This window comes from Pleurodeles waltl, chromosome 4_1 (genome assembly GCF_031143425.1).
Source record: "Pleurodeles waltl isolate 20211129_DDA chromosome 4_1, aPleWal1.hap1.20221129, whole genome shotgun sequence".
Lineage (NCBI taxonomy): Eukaryota > Metazoa > Chordata > Amphibia > Caudata > Salamandridae > Pleurodeles > Pleurodeles waltl.
The window spans coordinates 329,969,776-329,990,923 of NC_090442.1; the positions used below are offsets into that span (position 1 = coordinate 329,969,776).

Genomic DNA, 21,148 nt, shown 5'->3' on the forward strand with positions numbered 1-21,148 from the left:
CCCATGAAGGATGGCAAATTGTGTCCTGCAGCCACAAAATTTCTACATCCTGTTAGAGCAATTTCAAATGTCAGCCATTCAGAATATCATCCCTCTGCTCTGCATAGCAAACTACATGACGACACTCAACTTCCAGGATGCTTACTGCCACATGTCCATGCATCTAGCATATCATTGCCACCTGCTCTTTCTGGTAAGTGGACAAAACTGCTTATTCAGAGTTCTACCACTCACTGTCATAACAGCCCTAAGGGTGTAGAGGTAGCTGCACATATGAAAAGACAACACATTATACAGGTCTTCCCATACCTGGATGATTGGCTGATAAAAGAGCAGCAGCTAACAACATTATTAAACTTCTAACAGGGAAAGTCTAAACTAAGATTGTGATGGCATTCCAAAATCTGCTACATCTTTCAGACACCAGGTTCCATTACAGTGGGGATGGTGACAAAACTGACGGGGATGATGATTTCCTGTATAGCTGAAAGTTTTTGCAGTTTTACTACCCAACATGGCCTATTTTAGACCTGTGAAACAATCTGGAAAATGCAGACTGAAATCAAATTCACAACCTGAGGTAGGGTGTCACGCACATTGTAACCCACGTACCTCTGGTGCCATAATTGATGGTGCATATAGGCTAACAATCAGTCCTGTGAGACTACGGGATTATTTTGTTAATGAGTTCTATAGCCTCTTTTTCCTGTGGATGAAAATCCACAAGAAGTCCACAATATTTGTTTAAACAGGCTTTATTAAAAATGAAGGTCTTAATCTACTGCAGACTATATGAATAGGTTTCACTACAAAAACAAATGTAATTGTTGTAATTAAACAGGTGGTTAAACAGTATATTAAAAATAATTTCCAACATTTAATGTGTTCATTTCATCCAAGCATCAAATGCTCAAAGCAGTTTGTGATAAAACCCCTCTTTAGCCACTGGCTAAATCCTTCTTGGCACCAAAGTGGCCAGGTGAGTTTCCTATATGGCCTAAAACCTGCATACTTTTGCTGTATAACAAAGTTGTTTCTGGTAAGTGACTTTGCTTTGAGAATTTTGCAGCATATCTCTATTATGGCTTTTCCAAGATATGAACAGCGCAGATGAAACCTGGTTGTGCCCATGGCATTCAGGCAGGATGTGATTTGATCGCTCAAAGCTTCCAAGGAAAGCTGAAGCTGTCCCTTGCTGAGGATGGTTTTGCATAACACTTATTATACCTTTTTGTCACTATGTAATAGCTAGGCTTCATGGTTGGTGTAAAATGGAAGAATTCTGTTGCCTTCACTATAATGTGCTACACAATATAATTACTTCTGATGCATGCATATGTATATATATGAGTAATTGCTGCACTATCCGTGTATAACAAGGCAAATGTTACATAATTTGCATGTGTAACTAACACTGGATGAAAAGCAATTTGGAGCACATAAGCAGAAAAACACAAAGTTGACATAATAGTGCCACATGCAAAATTGCATGTGTCCACTGCAAGAGTTTCTAGAGGTGATGGTCACAAGAGAGGGTAAATAGAAAAATCAAGAATTGGTAAGACAGAATTTGGCATACACTATTGGTGGAAAAGCAAGAAGTTATTGCAGGGTGGCCATTTCTGGACCCTCAAGCACAGGTGAGCATTACCAAAGACACCACAAACCTAGTGATGAGCAGACCTCAAACACATGACTGTTTAAGGTCCCTGGATGTGAGAACAACAGGAAAGTACTATCAGTTATCTCCATGTTATTTCACATGTTCAAAACCACCTTAGTAAACACGGACACCATGGCCACTATGGACTACATCCAATAGTGGAGAAGGGGGATACTCCCTTTCAGCTGTTGGCACTAGCCCAAAAGATCTGGCTTTGAGCCAGCAAAATCACATCTTACTCCTAGTGCAGCATCTACACTTGGTAGGCAGTGACTCTGCAGACCTGCTAAACAGAGGGCATCAACAATGCCTCGAGTGTTAAAGGACTTTAAAGGTACTTTTACAAATGGGACAATCCCACAGTCTGTTTGCCATTGTAGAAAATGCAAAACTCCAGAACTTCGTCTCTGGGTTCCCAGAGTTCATAGGCAATTCTCTATGAATCAACACTTTTCCTCCACTGCCTCTGATTATTTACATAGTAAGGAAAGTGAGGCAAATATCCAGAACTCTCATTCGGGTTACACCAAAATAGGTGAGATTTCCATGATAATCGAAGTTACTGTAAATATCTGTTCATCTGTACGCATCAAACCAGATAGTCTAACAGTACCAGGGTGAGCTGAAACACCCAAACCACAAAAATGAATGTGGTGATTTTAACACCCGAGGTCTTTACATATGCTATTAACAACTACCACAGGAGTGTATGCAAATCCTGTGTGAGGAACACAAGCTTACCACACGGTTGTGCTATGCTGCAAAATGGGAAAAGATCTTTCCATTAATGCCTAGGTAAACAAATAGAGCCATGGAAAGTGGTGCAAGATATCATTTGTAACCTACTGCCCCTTCAAAATGCTGGATTAACATACACTTCGGTTTAATTAAAAATAACTAGGGTGGCAGATTACATGTAAAGTAAAGCCCACACTACTCAAAGTTCCTGTTAGAGTCTTCTGGAGGAGCTTAAGAGTTTTTCTCTAGGGATTCCACTGGTCCTTACATGGACCTTAACTGTGGTACTAACAAAACTTACATGTCCTACATTTGAGCCATTACTCCTTGTTGACATGCAGGTCTCTTTTGGAAAGTAGCCTTCTTAGCCACAGTCACCTCACTAAGGAGATTTAGTTGAAAGCGCTCAAGTTGAAGGAACATTTTCTATAAGTTCACAGATATAAAATTTGTACCCAAATGGTTTTGCCTTCCCTAGTGAATAACACAATGGAGTTGCCTATCTCTTTTCCACAACCTGAGACAATGGCGATAATGGCAAGAATGGGCTTGCACGTCTTAGATATCAAGGGGGGGAACCAATGAGAGGACAAAATCCATCCGCATGACCGTTGCTTTTTTGAAGTCTTACTTAGGATATCCCATGTCAAAGTGCGGTATTGTGACATGGATAGTGAAATACATGTAGGTGTGCTATACTAAGGCAAAACCTACACATGTTTCCAAAGCACATACCACTAGAAAGAACGGTGTAAATAGTGCCTTTTTAGTGAAGATACAGATTGTAGAAATATGTAAAGCTGCCACATGGTCAGTTTCACACACATTCACAAGGCACTATTGTGTGAATATGAAAGATCAGTAAGGGGCTTTGGTTTGCCTGTGTTGAAAACTTCATTACAAATGTCTTCATCTGCAACAGTTCTCTACCTACCACTTGATGGGGAAGTACTGCATTTTAGTCTATGTAGAGGATGTGATCTAGAGCAACCCACAGAAAATGGAACGTACCCTGTAACCATATGTTTGTAGCCTGTAGTGCTGTAGATTTCTGTGACACCTCCCAGCTCCACACGAGAAAGCAGTGATTCAAGATGTTAGTTTTTACCTTTATAAGTGACAATACACTGTACCCATGTGATATTGTGGATGTCTCGGCTGCCTTAACAGTCCAACATCCAACCCTGATACGCACCCTTGAGTTTCGAATGCTTTTCTCCAGCAGTGTCCTTCCCGGATTCTCCTGCTTCCTTTCCAATCATCACCAGTTTGTTAATCTGGACAACTCCAAGCCACAACAGATCCTTTTCATCTGTAGGTTCCATACTGCCTCCTGTGATCTACAGACCGTTACATAGAACTACTTGGTGCTCTACCGACAGAAAACCGCATCAAGATTCAATAATAGGCAGATGATACACAACTTTGCTTAAATGTCTCTTCTGATTGACATCCAATGCATCACACACTGCTTGCACATCATCCTGACATGGATGTCCGGGGTCCTGAAGCTCCGCTCAACCAAAACAAACTCCTGTTATTTGCCAAGAACAACTAACAGGATACAGTACAAACCGAGCTAAAAAATAAGAACTTTGATGGCGTCAAACTATCACCATTGACAACAACCCCCAGGAACACAGTGCCAAAATAAATAAATAAAACTCTTGTCTAAAAGTCAAACTGTTATTTTCAGAAAGCAACTTCTGAACTGCTGTTCAAGCCCTTGTACTCTTGCATCTGGATGGTGGTAATGTCCTATTCCATGGCCTCACAGACTCCACACTGGCACCTTTAAGGGCATCTTACACACCACAGCACCTGTGAAACTCGGACCCAGGGCCTGACTGGAGAAATTTGATCACATCACCTTCATCTTGTTGAAAGTCCATTGGCTTCCCTTGACAGCCAGCACCGTACTCAAAACAAGATGCCTCATTTACAAAGCCATCATGACCAGAACCCTCACTTATGTTACAGAGGAGCCTACACTTTCTGGTAGTTCGCGGCACACCTGCAGTGAGGACACCATTGGACTGCAGACTAACAAGTGTAAAAAGGCAAAAACAAGGCAGCAGGCTTTTTCCAGCTGAGCATTCAAGATCTGGAACAAAATCCCTATATCCAACAGGACCGCATTGCACTGCTCCAATTTAGCAAAAGGTTTAAGGCTCGCATTTTAAAAGAACACTACATCACAGTGCAGATACCATCCACAACCCAACTTCCTCTTACTCTTTCATTGCTCTTTGTCTTTATGCTGGAGTTTGACCATGTACAGAGCTCCTCTGCCTTTTGACCAGGTTGGTGCTATAGAAATACCATATAGATACATACACCTATGTTTCCCTGTTTCTCTACAGACCACTCTACACTAACCTGCTGTGGAAAAACATTTTCAGATGGAGTTTTTGTGCTGGTGTACTGTGGGATTAGGAATGACTCACAAGATGTTTTAAGACCGAAGATGACATCAAAGGGAAAACAGGTTGCAGATGTCCTCACCAAAGCAGCACATGAATCTACAGCACTACAACTTACAAACCGATGGTTACAGGGTGAATAACGGTTTTCATTCTGCAGCTTGAAGCTCCTCTACATTTATTTGTTACTCTCTCACCTCCCGTGTGAAGGAGTAGATTTGTTGCAAACCTCATCTACAGGAAACACAGAAAATCGAGACACAAGGCCAGAATAGGGATTAAAATAAATCTGGAGATGCTAACAACCTACTGTGGCATTGTGGGCTTATATTAAACATGTCAGTGAATCAACAGCTAAATGAAAAGATTTTTATTTATAGACACAAAAGAAGTTTTGGGGCTAAACCACTAGATGGAAAAATGTCTAGCATCTGAAGGTAGAACAGCCTCAGGCTGCAAAACTTTTGTTAGTTATGTAACTCCTTTGTTTGCCATAGTCATGGCCATATTTTAAAACTTCGCCTGCCCCATATTCTTTCCACATTTGCCAGGGATCAGCCACCTCCCAATCATGTCCACCTTTGTGGTCCAATTCATGCTTCCTGTGTCTGTTTTGAGCAAGTCGTGCTGATGTCAAAACTTTTTAAAAAGGAGGCGAAGCCAGAACCGGAGTAGAATGGACACACAGCTTTAGTAACAAATCATTCCTCCACGCTTGAAAACAATTGTTTTTTGTTGGGCACAGCTGAAACAATGGGCTTTTTCTGGCATAATGTGTTATCTAAAAATCTGTCAATTTCTATTAAGATAAACACTCCTTTCATTACCAGTTCTTACCAGTTTAATGAGAATCATCAACTAGCAAGGCAACGAGAAATGAACAACTGTTCTTATTAACCTCCTGAGGCCCTTCATTGAAGGACGGACTGGGAAGAATTGCCACCTCTAAAATATCAAACCTCTTGACCTATGTATATATAGTTTATCCATACGCTGTATTTTGGACATCGAGGGACTCCAAGTCCCAGGAGTGCTTGAGGAGGCCAGGGGGCAGGGCCAGCAAATCGACCCAGCGCTACAAAGCACCGTAGGCCCCCGCATCGCGGGACGCTGTATTTTGGACATCGAGGGACTCCAAGTCCCAGGAGCGCTTGAGGAGGCCGGGCAGGGCCACCCCCCTAACAACATTTATAGGTGGTAATGGGATCCTGAAGAGAGGATCAGGATTTAAAAGTGAGACTGTCATTTATTTATATAATATACGATCTAATTTGTTAGATACGGTTGATTTGCAAAGATGGTTTGTAACAGAGATTGTGTATTTATAACTAGAGTAACTATGTAGTATTGGGTGATGGGATCTGTGTAATAACACCTGTAGGGTTGGGCTATTTGGTAAATCATTTTGCACATTTTCGTGTACTGATTCATACAAAGGAAAGGTTTATAGCCTCTCATAGGCACTATATTTTCCCCTTTAAAAAGGGATATTGTTATCCATTATAAACATGGGTAAAAGAAAGCACTCCATGCTGAATCCTCCACCAAATATAAAAGATAGCACTTCCATATTAATATACATATCCGGAGCGATGGGGGTGATAGACCAGCAAATCTCCAATGTCGAAGAAAAATTGTTGACTTGGGCATTTTTATTACACTCCTGTTAAGGAACTCAGAGTCTTAGCAATAATATCGAGAGGCCCATTAGGATAGAGGTAGCCAAGAACCAGGAAAACAAAGATGATACAAATGGGTGCAGTCAAAATATCTCGGACACAATTTCTGTCCTGGATGATTCTCTACCATCACTGAAACAGCCAAGGAAACCTGCGATAGGGAGGGTAGATAATACCTCCGATAACTCAAAGAAAGAATTTGTAAAAACGCCAGGAAGACGACCACAAAAAAAGTAATTAGGAGGAAAACTCCAAAGAAACCAGTTGATACAATCTTAAACCTCCTTGTTAACATCCATGAATCAATAAACGCCTTGAAATCATCGGTTTGGGCCTCGTTGGAATCTTTCAGAACGCTTAAGAGTGGTAAAGAGTAATTTAGAGACAGGCTTAGTACTTATGAAGTCTTTACAGCCTGTGGATTTACATCCTTCTAGAAAACCATCTATGATACCACCCTCAACATAAAATGTTATGAGTAATTTACAATCTGAAACTCAACCCAGAAACGTTCCTATGGCATCACATTTGACTCCAACCTCTACGATTAGTTCACAATTTCCAACAATAGCGGCAACGACAAGACAATCACATGTAAAGGTTTTGAATAGTCCATTGTCTTTAGACAGGACAACTCGTCTTGTCACAAATCCCACCAGGGAGGAACACATAAGAAGAACATCAGAACCCCCTAATACTCCAGGTGATTTTTTTTTTTTTTTTTTTTTTTTTTTACATCTTCCCCCGGAGGTGACACCATATGTAGTGGTCCTGGCTAATGTCCCCCCCTCCCCCCCCCCCCCGCTAACCAGTATCGGGAAACATGGACAGCTTTGAGAAAGAAGTCCCTCAATTGGATAGCATTGCGCATGGATCCCAGAATGGTGAGGCTCCTTTTTGACAACATAAAAATGGTCAGGAGAATTAAATGGATAGGCATGAGTCGTAAATCACTGGATGGAGACTTGCGTGGTCCTTTCGTTTAAATCCCCAGATTTAGTAGAGAGAGTTATATGCCAACTTGGGGCAAGGTATGTCACTCAACATGGCATTTCACTGCTACCACTGGGCCACTTTTACCAAAGTCTTGCAGGGGAAACCTCCAACAGTATCCCATCAGCTAACCCTGCAGATTTGCTGAGTGCTGACACCATTATCTCCCATAATAGATTTTAAACTCTTCTAGAAGATTTAGATTGACTCAGTAGGGAGAAGATACAGCTACCCATTGAGACAGTAGCGGAAAAGGTCATAGGGGGGCATATAGAGCAGGGAGATTTAGCTAGGTCATTGACCCCTACAGTACATAGTGCTATAGACCCGTTAAGTATAAATAACATACAGGGACAGACTCAAAAGAATATGGAAATAGTTGTACTTTACTAGAACGTGGCAGGTCTAAGCAGTAAGCTTAATAACGAGGAGTGGAAGAACTTTGTTGAAGATTTCCCTTTTTTATGTCTCCAGGAAACTTGGCTTTTAACCCCTATTCATATAAACAGATATAAAACATACCACACACCAGCAGTACCCTCAGGACACGGTCGGCCAAAAGGGGCTTTATGCACATACATCTCAAATAAGCTTCCTCTAACAGTTTTAAACGTGCAAATCTCTAATGTTTACTATCAAGTGATGGTGACTTACCCAGATCAGAAGATCCAACTAGTGGTCATTAATTTTTATAACCGTATACCTATGGGTGAGATCTCCATCATTTTAACGCAACTGGGAGAGGAATTAGAGAGAATTTGCTTAAAATCCAGGAGAGATAGCCTTATTTTGTGGGGTGGTGATTTCAATGTCCACCTTTGCAAAGAACCCTCTGAGAAGGTATGCTGACTGTTCGAGGAAGATACCGGCCCGAGGGTTCATTTTGCATACAACACCCAGGGTGACCCCATGAATATATTGGCGCATAAAGGTAATTTGTTTTATAAATGAAATTTACTTCGATGAACTGCATTTTAAGCCAACATTTAACGGTAGGGGTGCAGATACAGTGATTGATTACGTCCAAATATCTACCCATTTTGCACATTATCTCTCCAAATATCTACTTCACAATATCTCAATAAGTGACCACTTCCCACAGAGTTTAAAGATCTCACGAACATCCTCTACCCTCGCCCAGCAGGACAATATTGCCCTGGTAAATGATATAGAACTAGCCTTGCGGAACGGGTACTCTCTACGTTGGTCCCAAATAGACCCAAAGCACCTTATGAAGCAGTTAATTTATGAACATTCGCAAGACTTCGCAGTCTGCCTCAGTGATGATATAGATCCATTAAAATGCTTAAATTCCTTCTCCTCTAATGCGAGGTGTGACAGAAGCTCTTACTAATAAAAGGGGAAAGTCTGGGCAGAGGGGAAAAACGGGTTGGTTTGACTGACTGTACCAAAGCACATAAGAGATTTTAAAAAACGCTAAGCGCTCCAACAAGATGCTTGACTGAGATACGTATCCGGAGGCAGGAATATAAGGCGGCCATCAAGAAAAGGAAAACCACCTTGAAAGAAAATACGTGGGAATCCCTACACAAAGCCAGTCTTATGAATGATAATATCCTTTTCTGGAATATAATAAATACCCCTATAACAGGGCCTAGACAAGGTCCCAGAATGGAAATTGCTATAACGGAGGGGGATTGGATTGGTCATTTTTCCAAGATTTATGGCCTGGTTCTTTACACAGAACTATCTGATTCATTAACGAGCTATACCACTCAAAACCCACGAATGACTAACACCCCAGTGCAGTCTGGAGGAAGGAGTAGAAGCAATTAACGCAAGTAAAGCTGGAAAAGACCTGGGCCCTGATGGGGTCCCCGTAGACCTATATAAGACAAATATACACCTATGGGGCGCTTTGTTGACTCAGGTACTGAGGGCTAGTTGTATGCAAGGACCCTTACCATCATGGTTAGATTCTATCATTGTCCCCATATATAAAAAAGGTTACCCTCTCAACCCAGCCTGTTGTAGACCCATCTCACTATTAGATCCATTAGCTAAAATAGCTTGGAGCATCATCCTGAATAGGTTTCAAGGCTGGGCAAAGTAAAATAACATCTTATCTGAATTACTGTATGGTTTTCGCACAGGAATAGGCGCTGTGGAATAGGGATTAAATCTAAGTATTATAATTGGAAAATACACAAAGATTAGGGAAGGCAATTTGTACTTGGCCTTCATAGACCTGCTTCAGCATTTGATGTGTAGTCCACGAGAAATTATGGGAAATCCTAAGTGGTATAGGGGTAGACCCAACAATAGTTCAATTTATATGGGAACTGTATTCAGGGAGTAGAGCAAGGGTGAGATATGGGATAGAAGGGGAATGTACTAGGCCTTTTGGTATACACAGGGGTGTACACCAAGGCTGTGTACTAGCTCTATTCTTATTCTCAATTTACATAAATAAGCTGGAATGAGAACTAATAAGTAAATGTAAAGATTTCCCCCAAATAGGCCATCGCCCGATGCCGGCCTTGCTTAATGCAGATGATGCTGTCCTAATGGCCCCTTAGCCCTTCAAAGACTTTTAACAACTTGTGTAACATACATGGCAGATCTGGGCCTTATTGTTAACCGCTCTAAAACCTACATAATGAAATGTGGTAGGAAATTAAGACTCAAGACATTGTCATGCAAGGCGGCAAGATTGACATTACTTCAACATTTTCCTATTTGGGTATAATGTTTGATAAACTAGGTTCTTGGGCTCAATGTGTAAAAATTAAGAAATAAAGGCAACGACAGCCCTGAAGCTATTTTCCAAGAAGTTAGGGACGATCACCCCACAGAATATGTTGAAAGTCTATAGATCGAAAATGTATCCCGACCGCCACCTACAGAGCAGGTGTATAGGGGTATACCAACTGTAACCCATTCCAAACCGTGGAAAATGACTTTTTGAGATATCTACTTTTAGTGCCAAACAGTACTTCGTCATTTGTTAGTCATGCAGAACTAGGGGCCTACTTCCTAATGGATCTAATAAAGATACAGCCTATATTTCTATGGCAGAAGGTTTGGACCTCAGAACACACTGGCCTAAATAGGGCAGTTTTACGGGACTGCATGGCATCTGCTTTTCCTTGAAGAGTTCCTTGGCTGAGGTATATTATAACTTTTTGTGAAAATATGGGTCATAAAGATTACTACACAAATCCAGAATTATTGAAGACAGTAAGCAGAAAAAAGCTAAGGTCCCTGTCTTTGAAGTACCTAGAAGATCTGAGGTGGTCAGCAGAGGCAAAAAAACAGTGTTGTTTCTAACCAATTGATTTTGTTCACAGAGGGTATGCAGCCATACCTGGTAAATGTAATAAAACCACAACATCGTTTTGTTCTTACTAGGCTAAGGCTGGATAAGTTTTATTGTCTGGTAACTTTTTTGACCATGAATGATTGGAGCACAACTCTAGAGGCTTGCCCTTGTGATTGAGTCATTACAAAGTACAATACATGTGGTTCTCTTTTTTTAATACCTTTTCTCAGATCTACCAACATGCGACAGTGTTGTCCGGCATACCGTTATCTTCAGATGTTACCCTCTATCGAAATGCATGGCATTTTAGTAAATTTCTTAAGCTCAATAATTACCGTAAAAGTCTTTGGGTGGATTAGTGACATGAATGTTTGGCCACCCAAATTTTACAATGATCAAGTAACACGCTCGATTTGAATAAACTCATAGTAGGGAACACTTGATACATAAATAATTGTATAAGTAGGTTTTTAGATGTTTTATTGTTTCATTACGTTAGTGTGTTTTAAAATTTTATTGACTTATTGAGGGTGGAACTAGGGATCATAATTGTGTTTGAATTTATAAATGATTATATGATGATTTTATATTGAAAGGTATAGAAATGGATGCTTGACTTTTATGGTCCTTTGAGACCGAATTAAGAATTTATTGATGCAATATGGTCACGGGGATGTCAGGGGATGATGCCGCTACAGCAACTACACCCTACGCTATACCGGGTTACTATTAGTTCTGAGCGGCATAGGTTTTTACTTACCAGGCTGCGTCTGAATATAATACACTATTTAGTAGCATTACCTACTCGTGGCACCTGGTTTAAGAATCTTCCTCCATGCTGCTGTAATGGTAAAACACCTAAGAGCACTCTGCACTTTGCATTCTTTTGTATTCTCTCTAATGTACCTAGAAGAAGATTTTGATGTCCTATCTTTTTATCTAAGGGCATTAGATCTAGTCATCTCGCTTTCTCTTATCTGTACAATCTGGGAGATGAAGAGACAATACAGGCTGTGTTAAATTATATATATATGCTGCTTTTTGTATCTGAAACCCTTATTAAAGCTGTTCTTTATTACATTATTGAGGAATTTGTGAAGGTAAAACACCTCAAAGTACTCTGCACTTTGTGCTCTTTGTACCCACTATACTGCACCTAGAAGATGATTTTATGTCATACCTTTTTATCCAAGGGCATCAGGTCTAGTTATCTTGTTTTCTCTTACCCATACAATTTGGGAGATGTAGGGACAATACAGGTTATGCTAATTTATATATATGCTGCTTTTGGTATACAAAACTTATTAATGCTGTTATTTATTATATGATTGGGAAATGTGTTTGCCTTTATAATGTTTATGTATTTTATGGTTTTTAACTGAACCGAATAAAGTATTCTACTATATAGTTTATCTAATTACAAACTGATCTGACTACATCTGATCAAATAATTGAATCCTGAAGAAGTAAGTCACAGACTTCCTGTTTGTATTTGTCATGAATTGATATTTGTCCCTATTCTTGACATCTGAAGACATTTGAGCAAATAAGCTTTCAGTACAATGATAGCCTTAGAGACCGCCGTAGTGGGCTATACCGGCCTTTAAAGGCCCGCTCTAGCATTAACAAGGGTGCAGGACTTTAATTGCTGGTATAGCCCAGCTACGAAGAGCTATAAGGGTATTATAGAATTGGGCCACTAGAGGGCAGAATGTTCTAATAAATAAAAGTCATCACAGAGCCCGAGGGAATTGAAGTCCCCTCGGGCTTGTGAGGGCTTTGTTCACAGCCGTTCCTGTTAACAAATAACATTGGAATGTTGACACTCCAGGCTTTTACCAATTAGTAAAAGCCCCAAGCACTCCATTGTCTCGAATGGAGCTTGCAACATTCCAGTGTTCTAATAGTAGTTAGGAAATTCCAGACCGTATTGGTGGATAAAGTTAGTGATCTGATTTTGGTGATTTCTTCATAATCCTGGATTCAGGAGTCCACTGGCATCCGTTGCTTAGGTAACCATAAGAAGCTGACCTTTTGTATTAGAATACCGTTTGTTACATTTTTAGGGGATTAACAGACTGAAAGAGGAATAGAATTTTGACTAATTTCATCAAGTAATTTCTAGATAAAAAGGGCCGAGAAACTTGGGTGTTAATTATGGAGGTTTTGGAACATAGATATAGGCCTTATTGTAACAACATGAATTAATAATAACCAGGTCAAAGCTTCAGGTTTGCAACTTCTGACCATTTCCCTCTTCTAGAGAAGGGTTTTTGAGCTTTTCTTAGGGGTGTGATGGGCAGTGATGGTTTATACTGATTAAGTGAAGAGCCTCCATGTCGAAAATTGATTTTTTTTTCCCTGAGCTTTGATTGTATATTTTTTTTTTTTCTTTAAAAATATATATATGTATATATATATATATGTGTGTGTACATATATGTGTATATGTATGTTTGATGGCATGTGTAGCTGCAGATACACATGGTTTGCATAAGTTCGCCATCTAGTGTTGGGCTCGGAGTGTTACAAGTTGTTTTTCTTCGAAGATTTTTTCGAATCACAAGATCAAGTGACTCCTCCTCTCAGTGATAGTGCACATGGGCATTGAGCATTGTTTTCGTTCCACCGTCTGGTTCGGACGTTTTCCCTCTCGCTCCGGTAGATCTCGGTTCGGTACTATCTGAACTTTTCTATCTTTCCTTTGAAAGTCTGTATTGTTTTCAAATGCGTTTTCCTAACTAATCGATCCAGGCGCTAGAATCGGATGGAGTGTAAACACCCTTTCGGGCGCCGGCGCCTTTCTCGGATCTACTGCATCACAGGCTCATGGATCGGACTCCATTCTGATTCTGCCCTCAGTGCCACGCCAAGTTCCCTACACCGATCAACACTCGATGTGTAACCTCTGCCTCTCTCCAGATCATAAGGAGGAAACTTGCGAGGCGTGTCGATCATTCCGCTCCAAGAAGAGACTGCGGGATAGAAGAGCGTTTCGGCTAGAGATGGCATCAAAGTCGACCGAACAAATGCCTGACGTTTTCGGTGAGAAACAGGCGCAGACTGCAGTTTCCATGGCAGACTCTGAATCCGACCCCGACTCAGATGGGGACAGCCAAGTTATTCCTGTGGTGCAGTACGTGAGTACGCCAGCCCCTTTCCATCACCAAAAACATTCTAACAAGTCAGCACAGATGGTTTTGGGTCCACCACTGCTTGATGGCCATGGTTGGCCTTGAAAGTTACTTATTGACGACAGGCCCTCGGGTTCGGCGTCGAAGAAGACCAAAATGCATTTGATGTCGACCGAACAGACTGCCACACCTGTTTCAGGACAGATTTGAAAAGTGGAGGCTTCCACTTCGGAACCGACCTGTTCGTCTTCCACCTCTGAGCCGAAACACCCAAAGTCCTCTTCGGAGCTGAAAAAACTTCTACCTGCTTTGGAGTCTACATATTCGGATCGATTAAGACAGTCCGTCTCCAAGCGATCGGAGCATAAATCTTTTGGAAGGAAATATGCTCCATCTGTAGAAGAATCCACACCCATTAGGCCCATACTTGAGGTGATGGACCATAAAAAGCGAAAAATCCAAATCCATAAGGATACTGGAAAGATTGCCTCTCCTCCTTTTATTACTAAAAGTAAACTATCTTTCTAAGAGACTTTGGAAGCTGGGCCTTCACCTGCCAAAATCTTCAAACATAAGCAGAAACCAAAGGCAGTACATCAGCCTTTACCACCACATTCTCCTTTGCTTCCCATTTAACCACCACCTGATACTCCACCACCTTCACCTACAAAATTATCTCCGCAATCCCCTGTTTCTTCACATGGGGATGTCATGGGTGAAAATACTTATAGTGTAGATCCATGGGATTTGTATGACCCAGACCCTATCCCATCTAATGACCCTGATCTATATCCCACTAGGCCATCTCCACCTCAAGACACCATGGCCTATAATCAGGTTATTGCTAGGGCAGCTACATACCACAATGTGCAACTGCATTCCGATCCTATAGAGAATGATTTTTTATTTAACACGCTCTCCTCTACACATAGAGTACCAATGCTTCCCGGCATGCTAAAACATGCTGACAACTTTTTTAAGGAGCCAGTAAAGGCTAGGGTACTAACGTCAAGAGTGGATAAAAAATATAAAGCTGCACCATCGGATCCCCTCCATCACTCAACAATTGCCACCTGATTCTATTTACAGACAGAAAGAGGGCAAATAGTCAATCCACTGGGAATGCTCCTCCGCCTATAAGGAAAACAGGAGACTTGATGCAGCAGGCAAAAGAATGGCGACTCAAGCTGCCAATTAATGGAGAATTGCTAACTCCCAGGCTCTTTTAGCCAGGTACGATAGGGCCCATTGGGATGAGATGCAGGAGTTTCTGCAATATCTCCCACGAACACCAAAAAAGGGCACAGCAGGTAGTTGCAGAAGGACAGGCTATCTCCAACAACCAGATTATATCCGCCCATGATACAGCAGACACCGCAGCAAGGAGTATAAACACTAGCCAAATAATCAGGAGGCATGCTTGGTTGCGATCCTCAGGATTCAAACCTGAGATACAGCTAGCCGTCCTTAATATGCCATTTAACAAACAGCAGCTATTTGAACCAGAGGTGGATACCACCATCAAAAAATTACTTGAGAAAAGGACTTGAACACAGCAAAGGCCATGGGTGCCCTTTACTCAACACCTGTTAGGAGTACTTTTCGCAGACCCCTATACAGAGGTGGTTTTAAACCCAAAATATCAGAGGCCTTTACGTCCCAACAAAAGCAGGGACAGCAGTATTGCTCTAGAGGGTCTTTAAGAGGATCCTATAGAGGACAACATTTTAGAGGTAGGGGGAAATCCACTCCCACAAGAGGTGCCTCCACATCATCAAAGCAGTGACTTTCTCTGCATCCCCACACAGCACACAACTCATGTGGGAGGAAGACTAACATTTCTACCATCAGTGGCACACCATTACATCAGACCAATGAGTGCTGTCAATTATCCACAAGGGTTATTCCCTAGAACTCATCTCTACTCCTCCAAACATTCCCCCTCACCGGTTTTCTCAAAAACACCTCGTTCTGCTAAGACAAAAGGTACAATCACTCTTACTCAAAGGGGCAATAGAAATGGTACCTATAACACAACAAGGGACATGAGTATATACTCTATACTCCCTCATTCCAAAAAAGGATGGCACTCTCAGACCAATCCTCGATCTCAGACCCCTAAATCAATACATTCTCTCAGAGCATTTCCACATGGTCACTCTTCAGGATGTCATTCCTTTACTACAAAAACAAGGCTAGATGACAGCGTTGGCTCTAAAAGATTCTTATTTCCATATTCGCATACATCCAGCACATCGCAAACACCTGAGAGTTTTGATAGCAGGCAAGCACTACCAGTTCAAAGTACTACCCTTTGGAGTAACAGCACCAAGGGTGTTCACAAAATACCTAGAAGTTGCAGCATACCTCAGAAGACAGTTCTTGCACGTCTTTCCCTGTCTGGACAACTGGCTTATAAAAGTCAGCACCATTCAAACCTGTCAACAACACACACAATACACAATCGATACCCTACACAGTCTAGGGTTCACAATCAATTACCAGAAATCTCACCTTCAGCCAACACAAATTCAACCATATCTAGGAGCAATTCTGAACACCCAGTCAACATTAGCTTACCCAAATCCACAAAGAATTAATGCGTTGCGTAGTCTCATATCCCAACTACAATTCAATCAAACTTATTCAGTAAGGTTTATTATGAAACTATTGGGAATGATGGCATTGTGCCTAGCAATAGTACCCAATGCACATCCAAACATGAGACCCCTGCAACAGTGTCTCTCACAAAAATGGTCTCGGGCACAGGGTCAACTTCATGATCTAGTGTTGTTGGACCACCAAACCTACAATTTTCTGCAATGGTGGAATCACACCAACTTATCAAACGGGCGGCCATTTCAGGACCCTGTGCCACAGACCATAATCACCACAGATGCATCAATGACAGTTTGAGGAGCCCATCTCAACAATCTGACTATACAGGGAGAATGGGACTCAATCCAGCAGACTTACCACGTAAACCACTTGGAATTGCTAGCAGTGTTCTTAGCACTCAAAGCATTCCAGCCACAGATCATACACAAGACAGTGTTAATAAGAACAGGCAACATGACGACAATGTATTATTTGCAAAATCAGTGGGGGGGACACTCATCACAATTGTCCTTTCTAGCACAGACAATTTGGAAGTGGGCAATTCACAATCGCATTCAACTACTAGCAGAGTATATCCCAGAGATACTCAACCAACTAGCAGACCTCTTAAGCAGGACACAGCAACAAATACACGAATGGGAGATTGACCCACAAGTAATTCAATAGTATTTTCACATGTGGGGAACACCAGACATAGACCTTTACACATCAAGTGAAAACGCAAATGCCCAAACTTCGCATCCAGGTACCAACAACCCCGATCCAAGAGCAATGATCTATGGGTCAATTGGTCAGGGATATTTGCTTATGCTTTCTCTCCGCCCCCCCCCCCCCCCCCCCCCCCCTCTCCTGCTAATTCCATTTCTGGTAAACAAGATCCGTCACACCTACCTCACTATGTTACTCATAGCTCCCACGTGGGCACGTCAGCACTGGCACACAAGACTGTTGGATCTATCTGTAGTTCCACATCACAAGCTCCCAAACAGACCACACCTATTGATTCAAAACAAAGGTCAGATCAGGCATCCCAATCCCAGCATGCTCAACCTGGCGATTTGGCTCCGGAGGTCATAGAATTTGGATATCTACAGCTTCCATCAGGGTGTATGGACATTCTAAAGGAAGCACGTAAACCTACAACCAGAATGTACTATGCAGCTAATTTGAAATGTTTTGTATATTGCTGTCAACCCAAAAACATTGATCCACTTAAAGCATCAGTACAGGATATTGTCTATTTGCTTTATTTACAAAAAGCAAATATTGCATATTCATCTGTTAAAATTAATTTAACAGCAATGTCTGCATATCTTCAAAACAGACAGATTACTTCTCCGTTTAGAATTCATGTTATAAAGGCTTTTATGGAAGGCCTTAAGAGTTATTCCACCTAGAGATCCACCATCTCCTACCTGGAATCTTAGCATTGTGCTCGCAAGGCTGACGGGTCCACCATTTGAACCCATGCATTCTTACGCTCTTCAATTTCTTTCATGGAGAGTTGCCTTCCTAGTAGTAATTACTTCCTTAAGAGTTAGTGAAATTCAAGCATTCACTTTAGAAGAGCCTTTCTTCCAAATATACAGACACAAAATAGTGCTCAGGACAAATCCAAAATTCCTACCTAAAGTGGTTTCACCATTTCATATCAGTCAGTGGAATTGCCAGTCTTCTTTCCACAGCCAGATTCAGTTGCTGAAAGAGCTCTGCACACTCTTGATGTTAAAAGAGCTCTCATGTATTCTATAGATAGAACAAAAGATTTCAGAAAATCTAAACCTTTTGTGGCTTTTCAGCAGCCTCATAAGGGTAATCCTATTTCAAAACAAGGATTAGTTAGATGGAATGTAAAGTGTGTTCAAACTTGCTATCTTAAAGCTAATCGGCAACTATTAGTAACCCCTAAAGCACATTTTACTGGAAAGAACGGAGCTTCCATGGCATTCTTAGGAAATATACCAATGGAAGACCTATGCACAGCAGCCACATGGCCTACACCACACACCTTTACTAAACACTACTGTGTGGATGTGCTATCTCGCCAACAAGCAAATGTTGGTCAAGCAGTGCTTAAAACACTAGTTCAAACTACTCCAACTCCTACAGGCTAGCCACCGCTTATTTTAGGAGGGCTCTGCATTGCAGTCTATGCAAAGCATGCTTATCTGCAGCTACACATGCCATTGAACGGAAAATGTCACTTAACAAGTGTACATCTGTTCGTGGCATGTAGTGCTGCAGATTCACATACGCCCTCCCTCTTCCCCGTAAGCCTGTAGCCGTTGTTCTTTCTTTATGTAAATATGTATATACATTGCATGGACATCTTTTCTTACTATAGATATGTACATATACATTTCTTTACTCCTTACTTCACCCTCCTGCGGGAAAACAATTTAACAAAGGACTCTATGCCCATGCGCACTATCACCAAAAGGAGGAGTCACTCCATCTCATGATTCGAAAAAAGCTTCTTCAAAGAAAAACTTGTAACACTCCGAGCCCAACACTAGATGGCGAACTTATGCAAAGCATGTGAATTTGCAGCATTACATGCCAAAAACAGATGTACAAAATGTAAGTAACATTTTCCATATATATATATTTTAGCTTTTTCAGTTGATGGGTCCCGATTGAAGTAGAAAACCTGTTTGGTCTATACAGATTGAACTCCTGGATATCAAACATTTGTTGATGTACTATATTTATAACGTAAAAATAATTTGTTCCATGTTCTAAAAAAGAAAAGTATGCTTTAGTATTGGATATGCATTGATATGGGGCTCCACCCTGCCTCCATCATGAGTGTTTATTCATGCAACGTGTAGTACCAGAGTCGGACTGGAATCCACAATCGTCCTAAAGTAAGTGTCCGATTTTGGCGAATCGGAAAGCTTAAAGCAATCCATTTTTTAACTTGTCAGTACAAAATATGTAATGTTTTTGCAATGCATGAGAGACTGCAATTATTTGTGCTCGCTGCAGGCAGTACTTGTGGTTATAGCAGAGAAGTCAACAGTAAAAACTGTCCAACAGACCCTAAAACCAACTGACAACAGCCAAAATACAGTATGAATATCCACCAAGATATCAAGTTTCACATTTGTAAACACATTCTGTATTGTTCAAATTGTAATGCAACTGTAAAAAGTGACGTTTATAACTCTGAAATGAGACCATGTTTCCTGGTGAAAAAACACATGATCAAGTGCACATATGTAATAAAGTAAATTAAGTTTCTGAAATTATATAAAATGTAAACTTTGGTCTCTAAAAATTAAACTCAAACAGAGGTGAATCATCTGCCCTTCCCAAACTTCAGCGACAGAAGTAGCCCATTTTACATACCAGGTTTAGAGACCTAGTGAATTAGAACAATTGCTATAACTATTTTGGGGGAAATATTGTTGAATGTAGTTTGGAGACAGCCTACATTAAAATATAACAGTATTTTTTTCTTTAAAATGGTTCTTTCTTTTGCAGATTTTTGGAATGATCTTCAGCATGGTCCTGTGCTGTGCAATCCGCAACAACAGAGAAATGGTTTAATTGATTTATAACTGTGGCAGCATAGGAATTGCCAAAATGTTGGCACTAATTTCAGTTATCGTAAAATGTTTCTAAAACGTTCTATATTTTTGTTACATTTTTAATTGCGTTGTATAACTTTTTCAGTTTGCTTTTACGTTTAAATGTATAAGGGAGAAAATATTGATTGACGTAGCATACAAGCATTATGTTCATGCGTCAAGACATGTACTGTACATAAAATAATTTGTCTCCAGTTAAATCTAAATGTTTGCTTTCTAAAAAAAAAAATTTTTTTTAATCACAATGCAACTTATGTTGGAAACTTTGGTACTAAATAAAAATTACAGTTTACATCCTTTGTTTTCTTTTTCATTCACGGAAGGAGGGGATGATTTTCAGAGCACATAAAAATTTAGGTAAATGCACTGTAATACTGTGGTTAATTGACAGTAAATGACGACAACTTGTAAGCCTGTTTATCTTTTCAACTGCTGCATGAAGCAATGAACTCCACAGTGCTTCTTTATGTCCTTTTCAAAATCAGTAAGCACTATGCACCTCCTTGATTTTACTAAAATGTGTGTGTGTGTGTGTGTACTTTCAGCCACCCCTAAGACAATGGGTCAGCCAACTTCCGCCATTGGCTTATTTCACTCTGAGCGACTGTATTCTGCTGTCACATTGAGCACCTCCGCTCCCAAATTACTCTCTTCATATTTGGTGGTGACTTTTGACCATAGGACTTCGACGTCCATAATGCAACACTATTTACCCATCACAGGAGACTAGGTCATTAGTGCTGTTTAGTGCACCTGCAACTCCCGCAGCGAAGACCAGTCCAAGACTGGGATCGTCTGAGCCAATCAGACAATGGGCTGGGCCATCTCTTTGGCTCCTGTGTTCAACTTTCTTAAGGTATGCAACAGGCGCAGTACGTCCTAGGCAAGATTAAATAGATTTCACAGACTTCAAGTTCGGGCCACAGCCTAACCCCATTACTATCTTTTTAACCAATGCCATGGGGGCAATAAACAATGAAATTATTAATGTTAAAGAAAAACTGGGTGCGACACAACAGGCTGT

The 21,148-nt window shown here is 40.9% G+C and overlaps 1 protein-coding gene across 2 annotated transcripts in view; it reads left to right on the top strand.

Moving 5' to 3' along the window:
- The window catches only part of CD9 (CD9 molecule), a 239,894-nt gene extending 219,478 nt beyond the window's left edge, over positions 1–20,416 (top strand). For both annotated transcript variants that reach the window (XM_069228443.1, XM_069228442.1), the window contains exon 8: positions 20,018–20,416. In XM_069228443.1, coding sequence (XP_069084544.1) covers positions 20,018–20,083 — 66 coding nt within the window. In that variant the 3' untranslated portion in view covers positions 20,084–20,416. The remainder of the gene's footprint in view (positions 1–20,017) is intronic.
- Positions 20,417–21,148: the final 732 nt, after the last annotated feature.